This window comes from Sceloporus undulatus, chromosome 2, assembly GCF_019175285.1.
Source record: "Sceloporus undulatus isolate JIND9_A2432 ecotype Alabama chromosome 2, SceUnd_v1.1, whole genome shotgun sequence".
NCBI lineage: Eukaryota > Metazoa > Chordata > Lepidosauria > Squamata > Phrynosomatidae > Sceloporus > Sceloporus undulatus.
In genome coordinates this window covers 17,410,381-17,429,292 of record NC_056523.1, presented here as the reverse complement: position 1 = coordinate 17,429,292, position 18,912 = coordinate 17,410,381, and the positions used below count along the sequence as shown (strand labels likewise).

Sequence of the window (18,912 nt, the reverse complement as noted above, 5' to 3'; positions counted from 1 at the left end):
CTACTCCGTTCTTACTATCCAACCCTTAACCTAATAATGTTATATTTTAAAATGGCCATAAAAATAAATCTATAAATCTCTACATAATAAGACCATTCTTTCTCAAAAACCTAAAATCACTACAGATCCCTGCTTTCCTGCCAAGTGATCTCTTAAAAGCCCCCATTCTTTCTTAAAGTCATTGAACACTTTTTAATGTATTACTGTAATGTGATACAAATTCATACCTTTTTTTAACAACCAGTCTTCCTGAGAAGGAATCCTCGTTTCCTTCCACATCTGAGAGAAGCTCATTCTCGCAGCAGTTGCCATGTACTGCATAATTCTTCCATGCTTCCTCTCCAATTGTTTATCTAACATCCTAACAAGAATAGTTCTAGTGTCACTTGAAATTTTGTTCTCAAAATGTCTTTCCACAATTGCTTTGGGGATTTGCTTTCAGATTCTGATAATGCCTATTGCACCTAGCCTGCTTCAGGAAAATTTTGGTATCTATAGATTCTGGTATCCATGGGAGCTAGGGGTGGGTCCTGGAACCAAGCCCATGGATATCAAAGTCCATTATTTTTCTAGGAAATTAAAATTACATCACTTTGCCCAAATTTTTAAAGTTATGGGTAGTCGGTTTTTGTCCTCTCAAGTCTGAAATATTCTCCTCTCCTCAGGAAAATGCAGCCATGGTGGAAGGTTTGATGACAGCCGACACAGAGAGCCTCGTGGTGGTATTAATAAGGATAGTTCATCCCTTTTCTTCTCACCCCACCACTACCTGCATAATGAAGCAGCTTTTCTGGCCCAAGAGGCCACCAAACATTTCTTGGAGAAGTTGTGGCAAGAAATAGGGAGCAAACAATTCATGAGGTAATGTTATGTAAAAAGTGTGTTCCTAACCTTCTCATCGCTTGGTCTTTAGGTGACATCCCTAAGCCTTCCTGTACCAAATTAACAGCATGGCAGAAGGATGCTATCATTGTCTTATTTTTTTCTCTAGAGCTATCTTAGGACATTACCGGATGAGACCTATTCTCACTACAATTGCACTTGTTAAAGAGAACTGAATTACACCTGCCATTATTGCATGTCTTCACAATCACATAACTGGGGCTGCTGCAGCCATCACACTTTCTTGCTGACTCCCTCTTAACCCCGAATTCCTGCCCTATCCCCTACCCAGCATGTCTTTAAAAAAATATTTTTATTTATTTTTATTTTTACTGTTTCATGCACTTTCACAGCTCTGCTACTGCAATTTAAGTTAAAATAATAATAATAATAATAATAATAATAATAATAATAATAATAATAATAGGAATCAGCTTACCTGCCAATAGCAAGTGGGAGAGGGACAGGGGAGAGGAAGAGACGCTGACACCACATGATTGCCAATATCATTTTGCACCTGGGGACTAGCTTAATTGGAAGGTCATTGATGGGTTTTCCCCAACAATGAAAAAGGATGCAGCAGCTACATGTTGGGATCAAACAGTTATGGGCTGGAGGTGGTGGCATGTGCTAAGTATCACTACAGCTGCTTTCCCCCCCAGCTGTTGCTGTGTGTCTTCAAGTAGTTTCTGACTTGTGATGACCCTAAGGTGACCCTATCTTGGGGTTTTCTTGGCAGGATTTGCTCAGAGGAGGTTAGGCATTGCTTTCTCCTGAGGCTGAGAGAATGTGATATGCCCAAGATCATCCAAGAGGTTTCATAGTTGAGCTGAGAATTGAACTCTAGTCTCCAGAGTCATAGTCCAACAGTTAAACCACTATGTCACACTGGCTTTCTTCCCAACTCTTAATTGTGATTTAAAAGTTGTGTCTCATAAAGTCCCCATTCTTGTTGCCAAGCAATCCCAGATTTTTTCAGATTGTCCACCTCTAAAAAGGAGTAGTGGAGGAGAAGCGTCTCCCCTTCTTAATTTTTCTATTTCCCTTCCCCTACATTTTCATCCTTGGGGAGATAAGGGAAACGATCCATGGCAAGGAGTACCAGCAACTTAAAACTAAAGCAAATGCTTGTTCAAGAAGCTTTTTAAAATAAAGATTTTGTCATATGACCTGTTCTACTCCCACTGACGCCCAAGAGGTTTTTTTTTCCCTTTTCACCTTGTACTTCATTTTATTTGTCCATTTTAGTTTGGCAAGAGGGCACATATCAAATCTGTACCTGGAGAGTCTTGATTTGAGGGTTTGTACCAGGTCTGGGTTCCAGCTACATATTGCATTTCATAATGATGTCAATGATGAGCAATATCCTTGGTCATTTCTCTCAATTTGTTCTCTAATTCCAGGCTCTATTTTCATCCCCACCTCCACACTGTAATCTTCTCTACTTCCTAGTCAGTCAGTCCGTCTGTCCGTCAGTCTTCCTTCCTTCTCTCTCTCTCTATGCCTTTCTGCCTTTCTTCTCTATTTATGGTCCGAGAAGAACAGGGGAGGCCCTCTGTCATTTTGTTTTGACCCTGCTTTTCTCTATCACACTCCAGCCAATCAGGAGGGTAATTTCTCATTTATTTTTGCTAACCAAACCTGTATTTCATTAGGTAGAATATTTACCCTTTTGTTGAAGTTTATTAAAAGTAGGGCTGCCAATTCAGGATTGTTCCAGAACCTGAGGTTTCTAGGCCATAACCTGAGATCTAGGAATGGTCACTGGTGATGCCATTAACTATTAGGTATTAAGTATCAACCCCAGTTTTGTCACAAGAGCTCGGGGCTTCTTACCCAGCCAAAGGTTTCTTCTTGCTTGGCTCAGCTTCATCCTTTTTTGCTTGCTGCACCGTACTCCTGGAACTGCCTCCCTGAATATCTGTGGACTATCTCTTCTCTTGCTAGTTTTAAATCAGAACTAAAGACTTTCTTATTCTCTAAAGCATTTGGAACTGTATTTTAATATTCTTTTATAATTTTATATTTGATTATATGTATTAGTTGTTTTTACAGTCTGTATTTTAACTACATAACTTGCTTAATTTTGTATAGTTTATATTTTATGATTTTTGGATTGTACGTTATTGGCAGATTATATGCTGTTTTGATGATGTCTGCAAAGTGCCATGCAAATTTATGGTGCTGTATAAATAAACAATAACAACAACAACAATAATAAAATATACACACACATATACAGAATTTATACAGTTTGTTTGGAAATGAAGGCATAGCTGGGCTGTTCCCAGATACAGGTGAAATGAGGGAATTATCTAAGGGAGATAAGGACATTTATTTTTTAAAAAATAATTTTATTATTAAAAATAAAAAAACACATATATCAAAGGTACGATTCAAATTTACACTACATTTGTCCATACATAAACTTCCTAGAAAGAAACAGTTTCTACCCTACAAGTACTCAGATAAATAAAAGCATAATAACTCTTTAAACTAGACCACATATAATTAACTTTCAAGGCTATGGTTTCTTTTAATAACTTGTATCTCTGTATCTAATGAAACTATCCTTTATAGAGTATTCAAAATTCAAAGACTCTCAAGAGTTGGCTTTTGACTTACCTCTATTTGGGATGACCTTATCCTTACTCTTTTTCAAAAGACATATATCTATTACCTTTTTCTTTAACTTGAATATAGTTTCTCCAAGGTTCCCAATCCTTGTAAAATTTCCCTAACATGTCTTTTTTCAAAAGGCAAGTTAATTTATCCATTTCAAAGATATCCATGACTTTCAGGATCCATTCTTGAATCGACGGAATCTGATTTGATTTCCAGCGCTTTGCCAGAACCATTCTAGCTGCAACGATCACGTAGAATAAAACCTTTCCCTTCCCAGAGGTCTTTTTTTCCATATTGAACATGTTCAAGAGATACATTTTCAGGTTGGGGGCTCCTTTAAAATTAAAGATTAATTTTATCTCTTGGTGAATTTCTTTCCAAAATTTCTGAACCTTAGGATAAGGACATTTAATGTTGTCTACTTGCTTCTGAGAACCAGTTTAAGCATTGGAGTACAATTCTGGAGATCAAGGTTCAATTCCCCATTCAGCCTGAGTGACTTTGGGCAAGTCACACATTCTCAGCACAAGAAAACCTGTGATAGGTTCACTTTAGGCTTGCCATACGACGGAAATGACCTGAAGACACACAACAACAACACTTTCTCCTAGAGAAAAGGTGGATGCAGTGCAGGTTGCCACAACTGTGAGGAAAGGAGGAAGCTCATTAACTAAATATCCAGATCTTCTGGAGGGGCTTTGCAAATTGTAGCAACAAATAAATTCAGCCTTGCAAATTGTAGTAAATTGCTGATCTACTAGGTGAGCTCGAGATTTGCACAATCCTTTCTTCTTGCCTGGAGGCTGGCCCAGCAGAACTGGAGAATTTGAATCATCATCTCCTGCCTGGAGATGACCCATGAAAACTGGAGAGAGTGCCAGGCCCTGAAATCTAGCAACTCTAATTACAAGTCAGCCCTTGGCTGACTTTTTAACTCTTACTGAACTAATCAATGTCCTGCTTCCTGGGTTCTACTTGACCACTTACTAGCCACCTTTACTTTATGGCTAAAATGGATGAGTACTTCTTTTAAAAAAATTAAAACAATTTTAGGGCATGATAAAACTAGAGCTTGGAAAGTTACATGTTTGGACAACAAATCCAAAAATTTCAATATAAGAATTTTAGCTCAAATAAGTAAATTTTCCAGGTTCTGGATAAAGCCAAGTAAATACCAAAATGGAGGAGAAACATGTTCCTTCCATCACAAACAAGGAAGTAGGGATTTGAATGCAGCTGCTATGGATGCTTTGAGCAGAAGCTGTCCTGTTATGTGGCAGGAAATTAAAGCTGATAATCTGTTGGATTCTGTCCAGTTCCCATGAAAATTGAATTGGCTCAAAGTGCTCATGATTAATACTGTTTTCTCTCTCTATAGCCCAAGAGACTACAGGATAATGACTCATCCATGGTTGGTTCCCTTTCTTTTGTTTGCAGGCTGCTGGATATCAGTCCATCCACAGGCCTGAGCTTTGTTGTGGATACCACTGGAAGCATGGGAGATGAGATTAATGCTGCCAAGTACCAGGCACGAGAGATCATTGACCAGCGACGTGGCACCCCTCAAGAGCCAGATTTCTACATCTTAGTGCCTTTTCACGATCCAGGTGAGGTGATTGACATGGGTCCAGGTTTGGGGTGAATGGGTGCGTGTGTGGTCACTTTTTATATTATTTATTTGTTTACATTTACATTCTTCCTTGCCAGTAAATGGTGCTCAAGGTGACTAAAAGTAGTTAGAAATAACATAGTAGGGGGCCTTAGGCAAATTATCTTTTTGGGGGGTTATAGCTAGGGGGTTCTGGGACCTAAATTGTAGTAATCCAGCTGTTACTCCCAACCAGAACAAAACTCTTGAGTAGCTGGAATTTATGTTAAGAATTTATGTTAACTCACCAAATTCCCATTTATTCAGTGGGCCTACTCTACTTATGACTTATAATTAGATTTAGGCCTTGGAGTTGTAGACCAAATACACTAATTTGATGTACAAAATATCAGAAGCATAAAAACAAGGTGGAAAAAGGAAGTTGATAAAAAGTACCTGCCCAAACAAAAATCTATCAATGATTTATTGGCCAACCGAAATGCACAATATACTTGTTGCAAGCTTTCCAAGCTCCATGGACTTCAACACCTGGTTTAACAAGTTGCAGCATATAGTGGCCATATATAGTCAAGCCAAAGGGATGTCTAATAAAAGTGTCTTTGCAGGATGGTAGATGATCAAAGATAAGGCCTCCCTTGGCACAGAATTACAAATCTGGGAGGAGCACAAAGAAAACCCTTTTCAAATGTGATGGAATAAAAAGAATACCCTCTCCCAGAGAATTTGAGACCCAGGGAGGATTAGGAGAGGGGGAAAAAATCCTCCAAGCTTTCAATTGCTGTGTGGGGTTTTACCATGCTGAATCAGCACTAATTTCTTCTGTAAAGGAGCTTTTGTAGTTCATCCACAAATTTGTACTTCATTCACAAATCTTCATTGAAAAGGAAGGACAAGTGCTCCATTTTTGAAACCCAGATCATGAACATACTCTGGTAGTGTAAGATATTGTTTCAATATAAATCTTCAAATGGAAAATATACTTTTTGGACTACAACTCCCATATACCCTAGACAACAGCCAGACTGGTTGGAGGATTTGGGGACTTTTAATAGGAGTCAACCAATGTGTTTTTCAAGTTTGTATACAAATGGAAAAGAATAACAGTTTTTGGAAACTACATATATTAGTATATTCATATATGGATTCTCATCACAGTTGTGTTTGTAACAAAATAATTCTCAGAAAAGTTTCCTACCTTAAAGAAGTTGACTTTTGGGTAAGCAGAATGTATTGCTTTGACACCTCAAGACTAACAGGCCATCTTCTTGACTTTCCTGAATCAACTGACTTAAAGTTTTGAAGATTTATGACTAATGTCACAATTTGCATCTTTCTGTTCCCCTTAGCTCCCAATCCTACTTGCACCACCATGTAATTGTGCTTAAATACTTGTGTCTTTAATATTGTTCACTGTCAGTGCATCTGAGGAAGAGCACTAAGATCTATGAAGGCTCAAGCTAAAATAAATCAGTTTGTCTGAAAGATGATACTTCTCAGTTTTCCTTTTTTTCTGTGTGCAAATTATCATCAGAGTCTAAAGGCCTAGTTAACACTTCAAATGAGTGAAGGTTATACTGTATTCTCAAGTACACAGGATTTAAGCTGTGAAGGGAATTGGTTGTGAGGAAGGAAACAGCTGGAAGCAGAAAAGCCCATTTTTTTTTGAGTGAGAGAAGCTAGGAGCCAGAACAGGGAGTTGGTGAACCAGAGGTGTTGCTCTGTGCCCTTCTTGCTTTCTGGTAAGCCTAAAGGGCCAGAATCCAGATAACTATGTTTAGTTTAATTTATTTCATTTGATTTCTGCTTTTCTTTTGAAATTAGGCTGAGTATGTCTCACTAGAGCATTCAAAAATAGCTACAAATAAATGAGATGAAAAGAAAACGAACTTGAACATAGTACTGGTGATGTAATGCTTCTTCAATTGAGATGGTTCACCTATTCAGCTGCAATGAAGTAAAGCAAGTGCATGAATCAGCCATTAATGCTCCCTCTCTCTTTCTCTCTCCTCCTTCCAGAGTTTGGCCCTGTCCACAAGACCAGTGACCCAGAAGAATTCTGGAAGATATTTGACAGAATCATTCCTCTGTCTGGTGGGGATGAACCAGAAATGTGCCTTTCTGCACTGGAGGTAGTATTTTATCCATGTGAGATAAATGCATATTTTTATAGGCAAGAAGTTTTCACAACTGTAGTCTATAAACTACTGGCAGTCTGCAATCTGAGATTAGAGACAAATTAGGAATAACATGACCTCATACATTGTTTTTACCTTTGTATTGATACGGAAACCATTTTGTCTAGGACTGGATTACTGAACAAGCTAATACAGAGTTGCCTTCTCATCAATACTATCAGTATATGTACTCCCCATTCCTTATATTTGCCCTTTTCACCTTTCAAGAGCATGTTAGTATCTAGTCTAAGGTGGTAGAAAGAGTAAATAGGGCATCTTAAACTGGTGGTTTAATCATTAAATAATGGCGAAAAGACAGGGTGAAATTTTCATTTGCGGTTAATGCCAGTAAATGGAGGGACTGATTACTACTGTAGGTGGCAGTATGATGTAGTAGTTTAAATGCTGGATTAGGAATCTGAGAACGTGGAGTTTGAATCCCTGCTCAGGCATGGAAACCCATTGGGTGACCTTGGTCAAGTCACACTCTCTCAGCCTCAGAGGAAGGCAGTGCCAAACCCCCTCTGAATCCCCTCTTGCCAAGAAAACCATGTGATCATGTCACCTTAGGATTGCTGTAAATTGAGTTGAAGGCACATCACAACAATGTAATACTCCAAGTGATGGTCCATGATTGATGCGGGTTCATGAGGCATCACTTCCCATTTTGCAGCAAGTTTGGTTCTGGACCAGGGTTCTATTCCCTTGCATATTAGCAAACTAAATTGGTGGTAGCCCACATCAGATAGCCTGAGAAGCATGAGTGTAGGAGGTCTACAGATGCAGAGCCAGATCCTGAAATCTTTGCAGACTTGACAGAGCTGTGCATGTTGGTGGAATTTTCCTACCAAACAGTAATGTAGATTGATTATTAATATAGTGTTAACATCACTTAACTTCTGTTAAAGTGTAAACAGCATTTTTGTTTGCTTGCTTTTTGTGGAATTGGTGGGAGATTCAGCAAATAATTTGTTGAGACATTTTTGAAACTGTAAAATGGAAACCTTGTTGGGACCAAAACACACAACAAGAACTTTTTCTAGTACTTTCCTTTGGCTGTCACTAATGGCCAAGATGACCCAGCATGGGCTAGCAGTTTGAGCATAACACTAGGACCCTGGTGATCAGGGTTCAATTCCCCACTCAGCCATGGAAACCCGCTGGGTGACCTTCGGCGAGTTGCACACCTTCTGCTTCAGAAAACCCCATGATAGGTCCACCTTAAGGTCGCCATAAGTCAGAAATGAGTTGAAGGCACACAATAACCACAAATGTCCAAGATGCATGGTGGAGTGGGTTGGGTGTTGGATTATTACTCTGGATACCAGGGGTTGAATCTCCACAGAGCCACAGAAACCCATTGGGTGGCCTTGGATGAGTCACACTCTTTTAGCCACAGAAGCAAACCCTTTCTGAACCAGTCTTTCCAAGAAAACCCCATGACCTTAGGGTCACCGTAAGTCAGAAACGACTTGAATGCATCCAACAACAAAATGACCAAGATAGATTCAAATGCTATGTTTTGTGATCTGATGTGACTCTCGCTTCTCTTTGTCCTTTTTTTCTAGCTTGCCCTCCAGTACTCACCACCATATTCTGAGATTTTTGTCTTTACTGATGCGTCTGCTAAAGATGCTCATCTTAAGAACAGTGTGGAATCTCTTAGCCAAGAAAAGAAATGCAAGGTAAGTGGGATCATCTGCTTTTTATGTAGCTTGAATTTAAAAAATATAGTAGGCTTTAAACTATTTTTCTTACAGTGGTGTAATAAGCCAGTGCAAAAGATGCCAGTTTCCTGCAGAGAGATAGAAAGGCACATACACACATGCATACATAAATATAAAGCTTCTTTCTTTCTCCACCTAACATCAGGTGACCTTCCTCATTACAGAAGATCCGTCTAGGACCCGGGCAAAACGGGAAACTCTTGCCCCAGACCGATTTGACCTCTATGTAGAGCTGGCTCACAGCTCAGGTGGGCAGATCATATTTACAGATGACAAGAACATCCGACATGTGGCTAAGATCATTGGTGAATCCAGCATATCTTCGGTAATGGTTTTAGTTTTAAATATGTCTTTATTGTTTATTAATGCAATATTATTGTTGATTTTATTTTTTACATGTAATTATATGATGGCTTTTGTGGGTGAGGGGTGGTATAAAACATTACAGATAAATAATGTAATGTGGAGAGGGGCAAAAGGAACACTTTTCAGAAAGTGAATGTGGGCTTTGTCTATTTTCTTTCAAAGGGATAAAACTGACTGGTCAATTCATTAAGGTGTTTTGGGCAGAGAGACTGATGAAGTGCTTGGTTTGTTTTAGTTATGTTTTTCATCTGCTTAGCTACATTTTTTTTATTGTTAACACTAAATCTGACTAAAAGGACCAGATCTATAATTCCAAATCTTAATTAAAATTCAATACTATTTGCTGTCTTGCCAGGAATTGCCATTTTCATGTTCTAAATATCTCTTGCGATGATTTTTCTTTCTTTCTCCTTGTAGTGTTAGGATTCTGTTACTCTTTTCTAACTAAAATTACTTTTCTCATTGGCCTTTTTAAATTCCCTATTTAGTCCTCTTCTTTCTGTTTGAACACTGCTGCTCATCTTTGTTATTGTTCTTTAAACGTATTGTATGTGTGTATGTGTCTGGAAATTGCCTGTCACCTTATGGAGACCTCATCAGTTTTATAGAGTTTTTAGAGAAGGAATACTCAGAGATGGTTTTATCAGTTCCTTCCTCTGAAATACAGCCTACAGCACCATGTTGCCTTTTTATTCATGAAATCTTGTCAGACCTAGTCTTATTAAGGTTTGTTAGGATTAGGGATTCATTGGAGTTCTATTATTATTATTATTATTATTATTATTATTATTATTATTATTTAAAGATTGATTTGCCATTTCAGGAGTTGCAGTTGTGCAATTATATGTGGTGATTTTTTAAAAAGTCCCTTCATGTCTTACCTGGGTGCTGTGGAAAGCATTACATTGTATTGCAGCTTCTTCTATATTGTTTGGGCGATGTGAATAGATATAGGTATTATAGGAAGAATCTGTGTTACAGCTGCTTTGGAAGAGGAGCAGGATGAGCAAGGCTCAGTGGGGCGGGGGGGTTGTCAAACCTGGATTTCCTAAATCCTGGTCTGACACTCTAACCACTACACCATATTGAGTTGGAGAAGCTATAAATACATGCTTCATTTACAACAGATCCAGTTCTGCTCTTGGCATCTCCAAGCTGAGCTAGAAAATGTAGGAATGTTTGGTGTCTATATCAAGCAGAGTGCAGCACAGCCAATGCAATATGAGCGTATGGTAGAAAGCAGGAGAAAATATTCAGGATGCTCTTGTAAAGTGAAAAAGGAAAACTTAATTTATTGTTTCAGGAAATCCATCTTGGGGTAGGAAATGAGATTACCTAAATTTGAGTAGAAGAGCCTCTAACACTGGCTTTTATGTTACATTTTTGTTTTATATTTATCCTTTATTGGCTTCCACTTGTACCTACACAGAATCATAGAATCCTAGAGTTGGAGGAGACCTCAAAGGCCATGCAGTCCAACCTCTGTATTCCATGCAGGAATATACAATCAATGCACTCATAATAGGTGGCCATCCTGTCTCTATTTTTAAACTTCCAAAGTAAGGGATTCCACCACAGTTTGAGGCAGCCTATTTTACTGTCAAACAGCTCTTACTGTCAAGACGTTCTTCCTAATGTTTAAGTGGAATAAGCATAGCTAAAGTCTTCATCATACAAGGGTAGAAAAGCGGAATATGTAATGTATTTTGGATAGAATTCAAATTACTTTTTAATATTGTTTTACTGCTGGTTTATGAAAAATAAAGAGAGAAAAAATTATCTTCAGGCTATGTGTATAAGGTGTATATGAAACATAAATGGAATGAAACATAAATGCTTAGATTTGGGTCCAATGTCTATATATGCAAATACAGGTATTCCAAAATCCAAAACACTTCTGGTCCCAAGGGAAACTCAAGCTGTATTGTACACTCCTCCATGTTTTCCCACTAACTAATTCTTACAGATTGTGGGGTATCTTTCTTTCCAGGTGACCCTATTCCGCCACCAGAAGGGAAATATCTTCAGCCTTAAGGGGGTTCACCAGAAAATAAAGAAACGGGCAACGGAGCTGGAGGTTCACCAGTTCTGGATTGACAGCTTGGTGGACAAAGTGGTTGTAACCATCCAAGGTGCCATCCACGCCTTTGAAATCTGGGATCCTTCGGGTAAGGATCCACCTTTTTCCAGTTCGGCAACTTAATCAAAACTGTCTGCTTCCACATTTTGATTCTTCAGGTTTTTAAAATTACATTTACAGATTATGTTGTCAGTAGAGAATAGAAAAGCAAAATACATGGGAATTTAATAAATAGGCATGCTCATCTGCATATGTATGGGTGTGCGCATGCACACACACACTACATGTACACATATACTGTATATATGTATACATGCATAGATATGCACAGGTGCATACATTAATTCACACACACACACACACACACACACCAGTGTCTTAGGGTCAAACTAACTGAAACTAAGTTAAACTAAGGGAAATTATTATTTTGTGTTGTCAGCACATCTTTCTCTCTGATAATAGGCTTTCCCCAAAGCTGTGTGCCTAAGGAAGAAGATTTACAAATTAAGCTAGTTAAAGCATCAAAGTGTGTACCACAAAGTACAGTAAAATCCAAAATCTATATTTTGGTCCACTAAAGATATCACTGTTTTTGTAAATTAAGCCAGTGTTCACCATCCAATGACCAGTCACAAAATAAAGCACTCACCCTTGCAGGATATGAACCTGAGGAAAAGCACACACTAAGACAAACAGGAATGTTTTAACACTTAAGGACTCACAGTCACAGCTTCTAAATGCATCTCCTGGTTTGATGATTTTTAGAGTTATTGTTATTTAACTTGGTTCTTGGAAATACCCAGGTTCTTTGGAAACTTACAGTGGCCTGAGTAATCACAATAAATCTTCTCAAAAGACAGTTTACTGAGCTATCCAAATCTCCCCTTCTTATGTTTAATCTGGGAGAGTCTAGATTTTTTGTATTGTGTGCTCAGCTGAAGCTCAACTGGGCTGGCCAAGCATGAAGTGTGAACGAAGCAGACACTCCAGAATGATCAAGACTTCATTAGTGATTCTTTCATTTAGCATATCCACATTCTCAGACCCTTTCAATCCTTCTTCACAAGAGTGCTATGTTGCTTCCATCTCTCTTTGCAAAAATCTACAAACCTTGGTGAATTTTATTTATTTATTTATTTGTATATCCCCAATTTTTTTGAAGAAGAAAGTTTTATCTTCCCAACAAACTTATGAAATAGGCTAGCCAGGGAGATGGTGGCCACTTAAAGGTTACCCAGTAAACTTCCTAGTTGAGTGGGGATTTTGGTCTGTGTCTCTAGTTCTAATCTAACATTCTAACCATAAACTATATACAGAACAGTTTCCTATGTTTCTGTTTTATCAGCTTTTTATTCAGAACCCCAAAATTTGGAACTGTGCTTTAATTTAAGAGAAGCACTGCAGAAACAGAGAACCTGTTTTGCATGAAAAAGATTCTCATCTCTAGCTGAAGCTAGGAAAGAAGCCTGCTTAAAATCCTGTAGAGCTGCTTACTACCAGTCAGTGTAAACAATACTGAGCAAAACTGACCAATAATCTATAGTGTCCTTAGAGAGCCAACATGGTATCATAGTTTGAGTGTTGGATTACAGCTCTGGATGCTAGGGTTCAAATCCCCACTCAGCCATGGAAACCGACTGAGTGACCTTGGGCAAGTCACACACTCTCAGCTTCAGAGAAAAGCAAAGACAACTCCTCCCCCTGGAAAAATCTTGCCAAGAAAACCCTGTGATAGGTTCACTTTCAGGTTGCCATAAATTGGAAACAACTTGAAGGCACACAAGAAGGTATGCTTACACTAACAATTAATCCTGTTTATCTTTTCCATTGCACTGATTTTCTTCCTATAAACTTTCTTGCAGGTAAAGTACAGATGAATAAATTAACTACTGGTCCCTTAGCCAAGATTGAGTCCATTGGTGGCATCTACAGAGCATTTCTTTCTTCCCCAGTCCATGCTGGCAAATGGACGTTAAAGCTTTATTCCAGAGGCCATTATTCTGTTTATATCCAGGGTAAGAAAAAGGTTAAACCAAAACACTGACTCAGGGAGATTATAATAGTGTGTTTGTTTTCCTCCAAATGATCATTTGTACACTTAAATGCACTTGTGGACATCAGTACATGATGAATCCATTCTTAGTGTAAAACCTTGGCCATGGTTTTGACATCTTGCCTCACTGGATTCTACAGATGATTGCTTCTCTTCTTCAGAGCAAATGATCTCTGATGAGTTACTTTAGTGCTGCTGAATGTGCTTTTCTACAGTAGTGGAATTCTGTTATAGTTCCACCTGCCACTTTAATATAATACTGTATTTAGTGATGACTGTCTCCATCTTAAGTTGGCACTTACTTGAAAGTAAACCTAATTCAGTTTAGTTATTTATTTATGTAAAGTATTTGTCTATCACCTCCCAGCCTAGAAGGTCTCCTGAGGTGATCAATAAATAAAAACCAATTAAAACAATAAAAAGAGTTTTAAAAATTAAAAGCACATTAATGTATCATTTAAAAACTCCTAAAATACTCTAAAAACAATTTCAGAATCTAGTTTGGAAACAGTTAAAATAGCAATTTCAAACACTGAATGCCATGCATAGCAACACTTTTGGGCTGGCTGCTGGAAGCTTAAAAGCAATGGGACCAGCCTAACTTCTTTGGGCAGAGAGTTCCACAGTTGAGGCACTGCTACAGAGAGACCTCTGTTCTATGTGCCCACCAGCATTAAGTTCATGCTGGTGGCCTCCTCTGAAGAACTCAGATCTCTGGGAGGCTCATATAAGAGGAGATAGTCTTTCAGATATCTTGACCCTAGTCATTTAGGGCTGTGGAAGTCAAGAACAGCACCTTGAATTGAGCTCAGAAGCAAACTGGAAGCCAGTGTAGTTCTTGCAAGATCAGTGTTATATGGTCTCTAAAATGCACAACTGACACCAGTCTGGCCTACCAGTTTTTGAAGGCAATGGTCACGGTAGTTAACACCAGTCTAGGTCTTTTGCAATTTCTCCTTTAATTAGATACTTTCTTCTGGCAGTTTTTGCTTCTGCACATCATGTTATAGAATTGGCCTTTAATTTCTTAGTTTCTTTTTGTTCCCTTTGGGGCATGCTTTAATTACTAGTCTTTTGTGCAATTCCTTATTTAATGTTTTAAATCAGTATTGCAAAGTTGGAGTTGTAGAAAATGTAATAATGCAATTGCTCTGGAAACCTGCAAAGCTGCAATCCCAAACAGGAACTCACTCGTTGAGGGGCAATTCAGTAATGTGAGGTCCATGCTAAACAGTAAGTGATTACAATAGCAGAAGCAGAAAAGAAGGAGACTCTTACAGAAAGTAACGGCTGCTCTTTTAAGGCTTCGATGACACTGTGCTAAAACTGTAGTGCCTAGTGCTACATTCACATTTGGAGTATTGGAAGGCAATGGTTAGTTAATAATGCGGTATGGATTTTCTGTAGAAAGAGAGTGAACTAAAGATGGCACCTCCAGAGCTAGTGGAGAAACAGCTGTGGACTGAATAGACAGAATGGCTTTTTGTATCCTAGGCAGCCCTCTTGGTGTGTTAGCAATCAAAGAGTCTCTCTTTTTAAAACGTTCAAATATTTGTCCTTGGTTGCAGGTCAAAGCACCCTTGACTTCCTGTATTACTTTGCTGTTCCAGTGGATGGTCGCCACCCAGGGCTATTTATGATGGATAGTCACCCTGTAGAAGGTAGGTGTGGGATATCTCCCCTTTGGTTCATCAGTGTTTGCTTTCACAGGACTTTATGTATGTGTGAGGAGGGAGGAAGTAGATACTTCAGCCATTAAAATGATCTTTCTCGTTATTAACTGTCCTGTATATATTTGTCAGGCCTAGCAAATCTCAAAGGAGTATAAAGACAAAACCAAAATTGGGAAGTCACGGCCCAGGTTACATACTTTCTTGTACCTAGTTACTTTGGGAGGAGCTAACAAGAGAAGGGAAGTGATGTTACATTCCAAAAGCAACAAAACATGAGTAAAGTCACTTTATTGGTGCAACAAATTCTGGTTTCATTCAAAAGTTTATTTTAAATGGCATTTTTAGAAGCATTTGACAGAAAATATTCTAGTTTTATGACATTCTTGCATCATCCTAAAGAGTTTCCTCTTAACAAAAGGTGGGGCTGGGGGAAAGAAATTAATAGTAACTGCATGACAGGGCATGCAACAAGTTAACTTTTTCAATATTTTAATGAGTAAAAGTTACTTTCCACCATTGTAACAAGTAATGGGAGCAAATAACCCTTAAAAACTAACTTTACAAGTTCTGCACAAAACATCCCATGGTTTGTTCCATGTTGTCAGTTAGCCTTGCAGTTTTTTCTCCACATCATCATCAGAGCTTGGAAAAGTTCCTTTTTGGACAGCAACTCCCAGAATCTTATACTAACCATGCATGCTATGAGGTTGTAGTCCAAAAAAGTAACCCAAAATGTCCTGTTCTTCCTCAAAGACCTTGCTACAAACCTCTAACTGATTTTGTGGCCTAATCATGAGGACAGAGATCTACTTACACAAGCCTCTACTTAGAAATAAGCATACTTGGAATATTTTATTTTATTTATTTATCCTTGATTATAAGTTGACCTCATGTGTACATTGAGGACAGGTTTTGGGGCCAAACTTATCCATTTTGATATGACCCATAGATAAGTCATGGGTAAAAATTAGGGGCATGTAACAAAGGAGATAAAGGACAAAGCAAAAGAAAACAATGCCAAAGAACTTAATTTGTCCTAAATGCTGGATGGATGAGGAGGGAAATAGGATCAATGGTCACTGTACAATGAATGTGGGAGGCAACCAGGCAAAAGGCACACATTTCAAAAAGGATGAAAAGGCAAAGCAAAGAAAATGGCAACAATGTCAGCAGTGATTATAGCCTTTAACTTTAATGTGATAACTTTGCCTGATTTTAACCCAGAGAAGCTGACAAATATACACAAATGTCTTATTCAGTTCCTTCAGAGCTTGATTAATCTCTGCACTTCTTTGAGGGGAAGCACCAAAGAGCTACTGTGGCTGCCGTTTTCCTGCCCAGGCATTCAAAAAAGTCAGAAGTGGTGCAGTGGCAGAGAGAGAGTAGAGGAAGTTAGTGTTTCTTTTAGGTGCTACTGGAATGGACTAAGCTCTCACCTTTCGCCACTCTACTAAGAGAAGGAGATAGTTCATTATTTGATAAGAGTTAAAGTACAGTACTTAACATTGTCCTTTGGAGAAGCTGACCCAGGTTTTTTGGATCAATTTTTGACTAAAATCACTAGACTTATGCATATACAGTGTATCACACTTTTCTCCCTACACCTTCAAAGTGGGATTGGATTTGCAAGGTCTAATTAGTTTTCATATCCCTCCCTCCAACAGGTTTGCCTACTTACTTGGTTGTTATGGTGATGGGCCTGAATCAATCGGAGTCAGGATCTGTTCATCTCCAGGCTGTGAATTTAGAAGGAAGGACAGGTAGTCTTGGGGAACTGGAACTTCAAGGAGGAGCCCAGAGAGCTGACCTGTTTGTGGCTGAGCTGCCTCCAACCTTACTGACCAGCAACAACTTCTCCATAGTGGTGCATGGTGTTGACAGTGAGGGCCGGAGGTTGGAGAGAGCTGCCCCACAAGCTGCCACCATGGTGGGATCTCTGTTGGAGGTAAGGTGGGGCAAGCTGAGAGTGTTATTGTTATTATATGCCTTCAAGATATTGCTGATTTATGGCAACCCTAAGGCAAACCTATCGTTGTGTTTTCTTGGCAAGCTTCTTCAGAGGGGGTTTGCCATTGCCATAATCTGAGGCTGAGAGATAATAAATTGCCCAAGGTCACCCAGTGGTTTTCCATGGCCAAGTGGGGATTCGAACACTGGTCTCAAGAACCATAGTCCAATGGTCAAACTGCTGTAATATACTGGTTCCTGAGAAAAAGGGAATGGGGTGTATATCTGAACTCTGTAGGGTAATGGTTTCAATATTAGATGTGCGCCTTTGAGACTGATCAGTAAAACTCACTAGTCACCTTGGATCACTCACGCTCACTTGGCTTGACCTACTTCACTGGGTTGTTGTGAGAACAAACTGGGGAAGAAGAGAGTCATATGTGGCTCATTAAGCTTATTGGAGGAAGGGCAGAAGGATTTTGGTGTGGAAAAGGAATTATAGGCAATCATAAGATATGTAATTTATTGTACACTTTTTAACTGCATGATTAAAAGAGAATTGATATATAGGCTATCTTGGGAGTATGGTTTATATTGGTAGTCTGAACCAGAGTTCAAGGGAGTAGACAAAGGACTGATAGAAAATGGCCTTTATTTATACAGTACAGTGGTGCCTCGGGTTACGAAATTAATTCGTTCCGCGGCCGCTTTCGTAACCCGAAAAGCCTTCGTAAGCCGAATTGCCATAGGCGCTAATGGGGAAAAGCCGCGTTTCGTGCGAAAAAGCGCCGAAAAGCACCAAAAATTTTCTTCGTAACCCGAAAAAACATTCGTAACCCGGAACAATGATTTCCAATGGGATTTTTTCATATCCCGAAAATTTCGTAACCTGGGTATTTCGTATCCCGAGGTACCACTGTATTGAAATGACAACATTCAATATAAAATTGATCACTATTAGTCTTTAAATATAACACAACAGATTGTAAATTGAAAGATAGAGCCATGTTAGTCTGTAGAATCAGTATGTGGAGAGATGCAGCACCTTTGAAACTATCGTATATACTCAACTATAAGTCGAGAAATTTATGCCCCAAAATGGACTCCAAAATGAAAGATCGACTTATGGAAGGGTCAATAGGTTACTACAGCTGATAAAGTTAATTTTAAAAAGTGCCCACCTTCCTCTGTAGCCAAGTAAACAGTCCCCATTTGAGTCCCAGTGCCGGCAGCCTCTCTTCTCTCTGCGAGTGAGAGAGTGTGTGTGTGTGTGTGTGTGAGAGAGAGAGAGAGAGAGAGAGAGAGATCCTTCAGCCCTCCGCAGCTGGAGCTAACAAGCAGCTACTGAGGGAAGGGAGAGGGATGCAGAGAGAGGGAGCATGCCCAGGCTTGGACCCTGTTTTGCAAACCATGGGTCTGGAAATGCTGGGGTTAAAGGCAAGCCTGGGGTCCTCCTTTTCTCCCCTCCAAGCCATGGGTCTGGAAAAGCTAGGGTTAAAGGCAAGCCTGGGGTCCTACTTTTTCCCCCTCCAAGCCATGGGTCTGGAAATGCTGGGGTTAAAGGCAAGCTGGGGGTCCTCCTTTTCTGCCCTGCAATCCATGGGTCTAGAAATGCTGGGGTTAAAGGCAAGCCTGGGGTCCTCCTTTTCCCCCTGCAAGCCATGGGTCTGGAAATGATGGGGTTAAAGGCAAGCCTGGGGTCCTCCTTTTTTTCCCTGGAAGCCATGGGGCCATGGGTCTGGAAATGCTGGGGTTAAAGGCAAGGCTGGGGTCCTC

The 18,912-nt window shown here is 39.3% G+C and overlaps 1 protein-coding gene across 4 annotated transcripts in view; it reads left to right on the top strand.

Moving 5' to 3' along the window:
• The window catches only part of VWA7 (von Willebrand factor A domain containing 7), a 35,836-nt gene that overhangs the window by 9,735 nt on the left and 7,189 nt on the right, over positions 1 to 18,912 (top strand). For all 4 annotated transcript variants that reach the window (XM_042454483.1, XM_042454487.1, XM_042454484.1 and 1 more), the window contains 9 exons: positions 666 to 861; positions 4,945 to 5,114; positions 7,133 to 7,245; positions 8,859 to 8,975; positions 9,163 to 9,342; positions 11,374 to 11,551; positions 13,326 to 13,478; positions 15,085 to 15,177; positions 16,854 to 17,134. In XM_042454483.1, the coding sequence (XP_042310417.1) occupies positions 666 to 861; positions 4,945 to 5,114; positions 7,133 to 7,245; positions 8,859 to 8,975; positions 9,163 to 9,342; positions 11,374 to 11,551; positions 13,326 to 13,478; positions 15,085 to 15,177; positions 16,854 to 17,134 (1,481 nt within the window). The remainder of the gene's footprint in view (positions 1 to 665; positions 862 to 4,944; positions 5,115 to 7,132; positions 7,246 to 8,858; positions 8,976 to 9,162; positions 9,343 to 11,373; positions 11,552 to 13,325; positions 13,479 to 15,084; positions 15,178 to 16,853; positions 17,135 to 18,912) is intronic.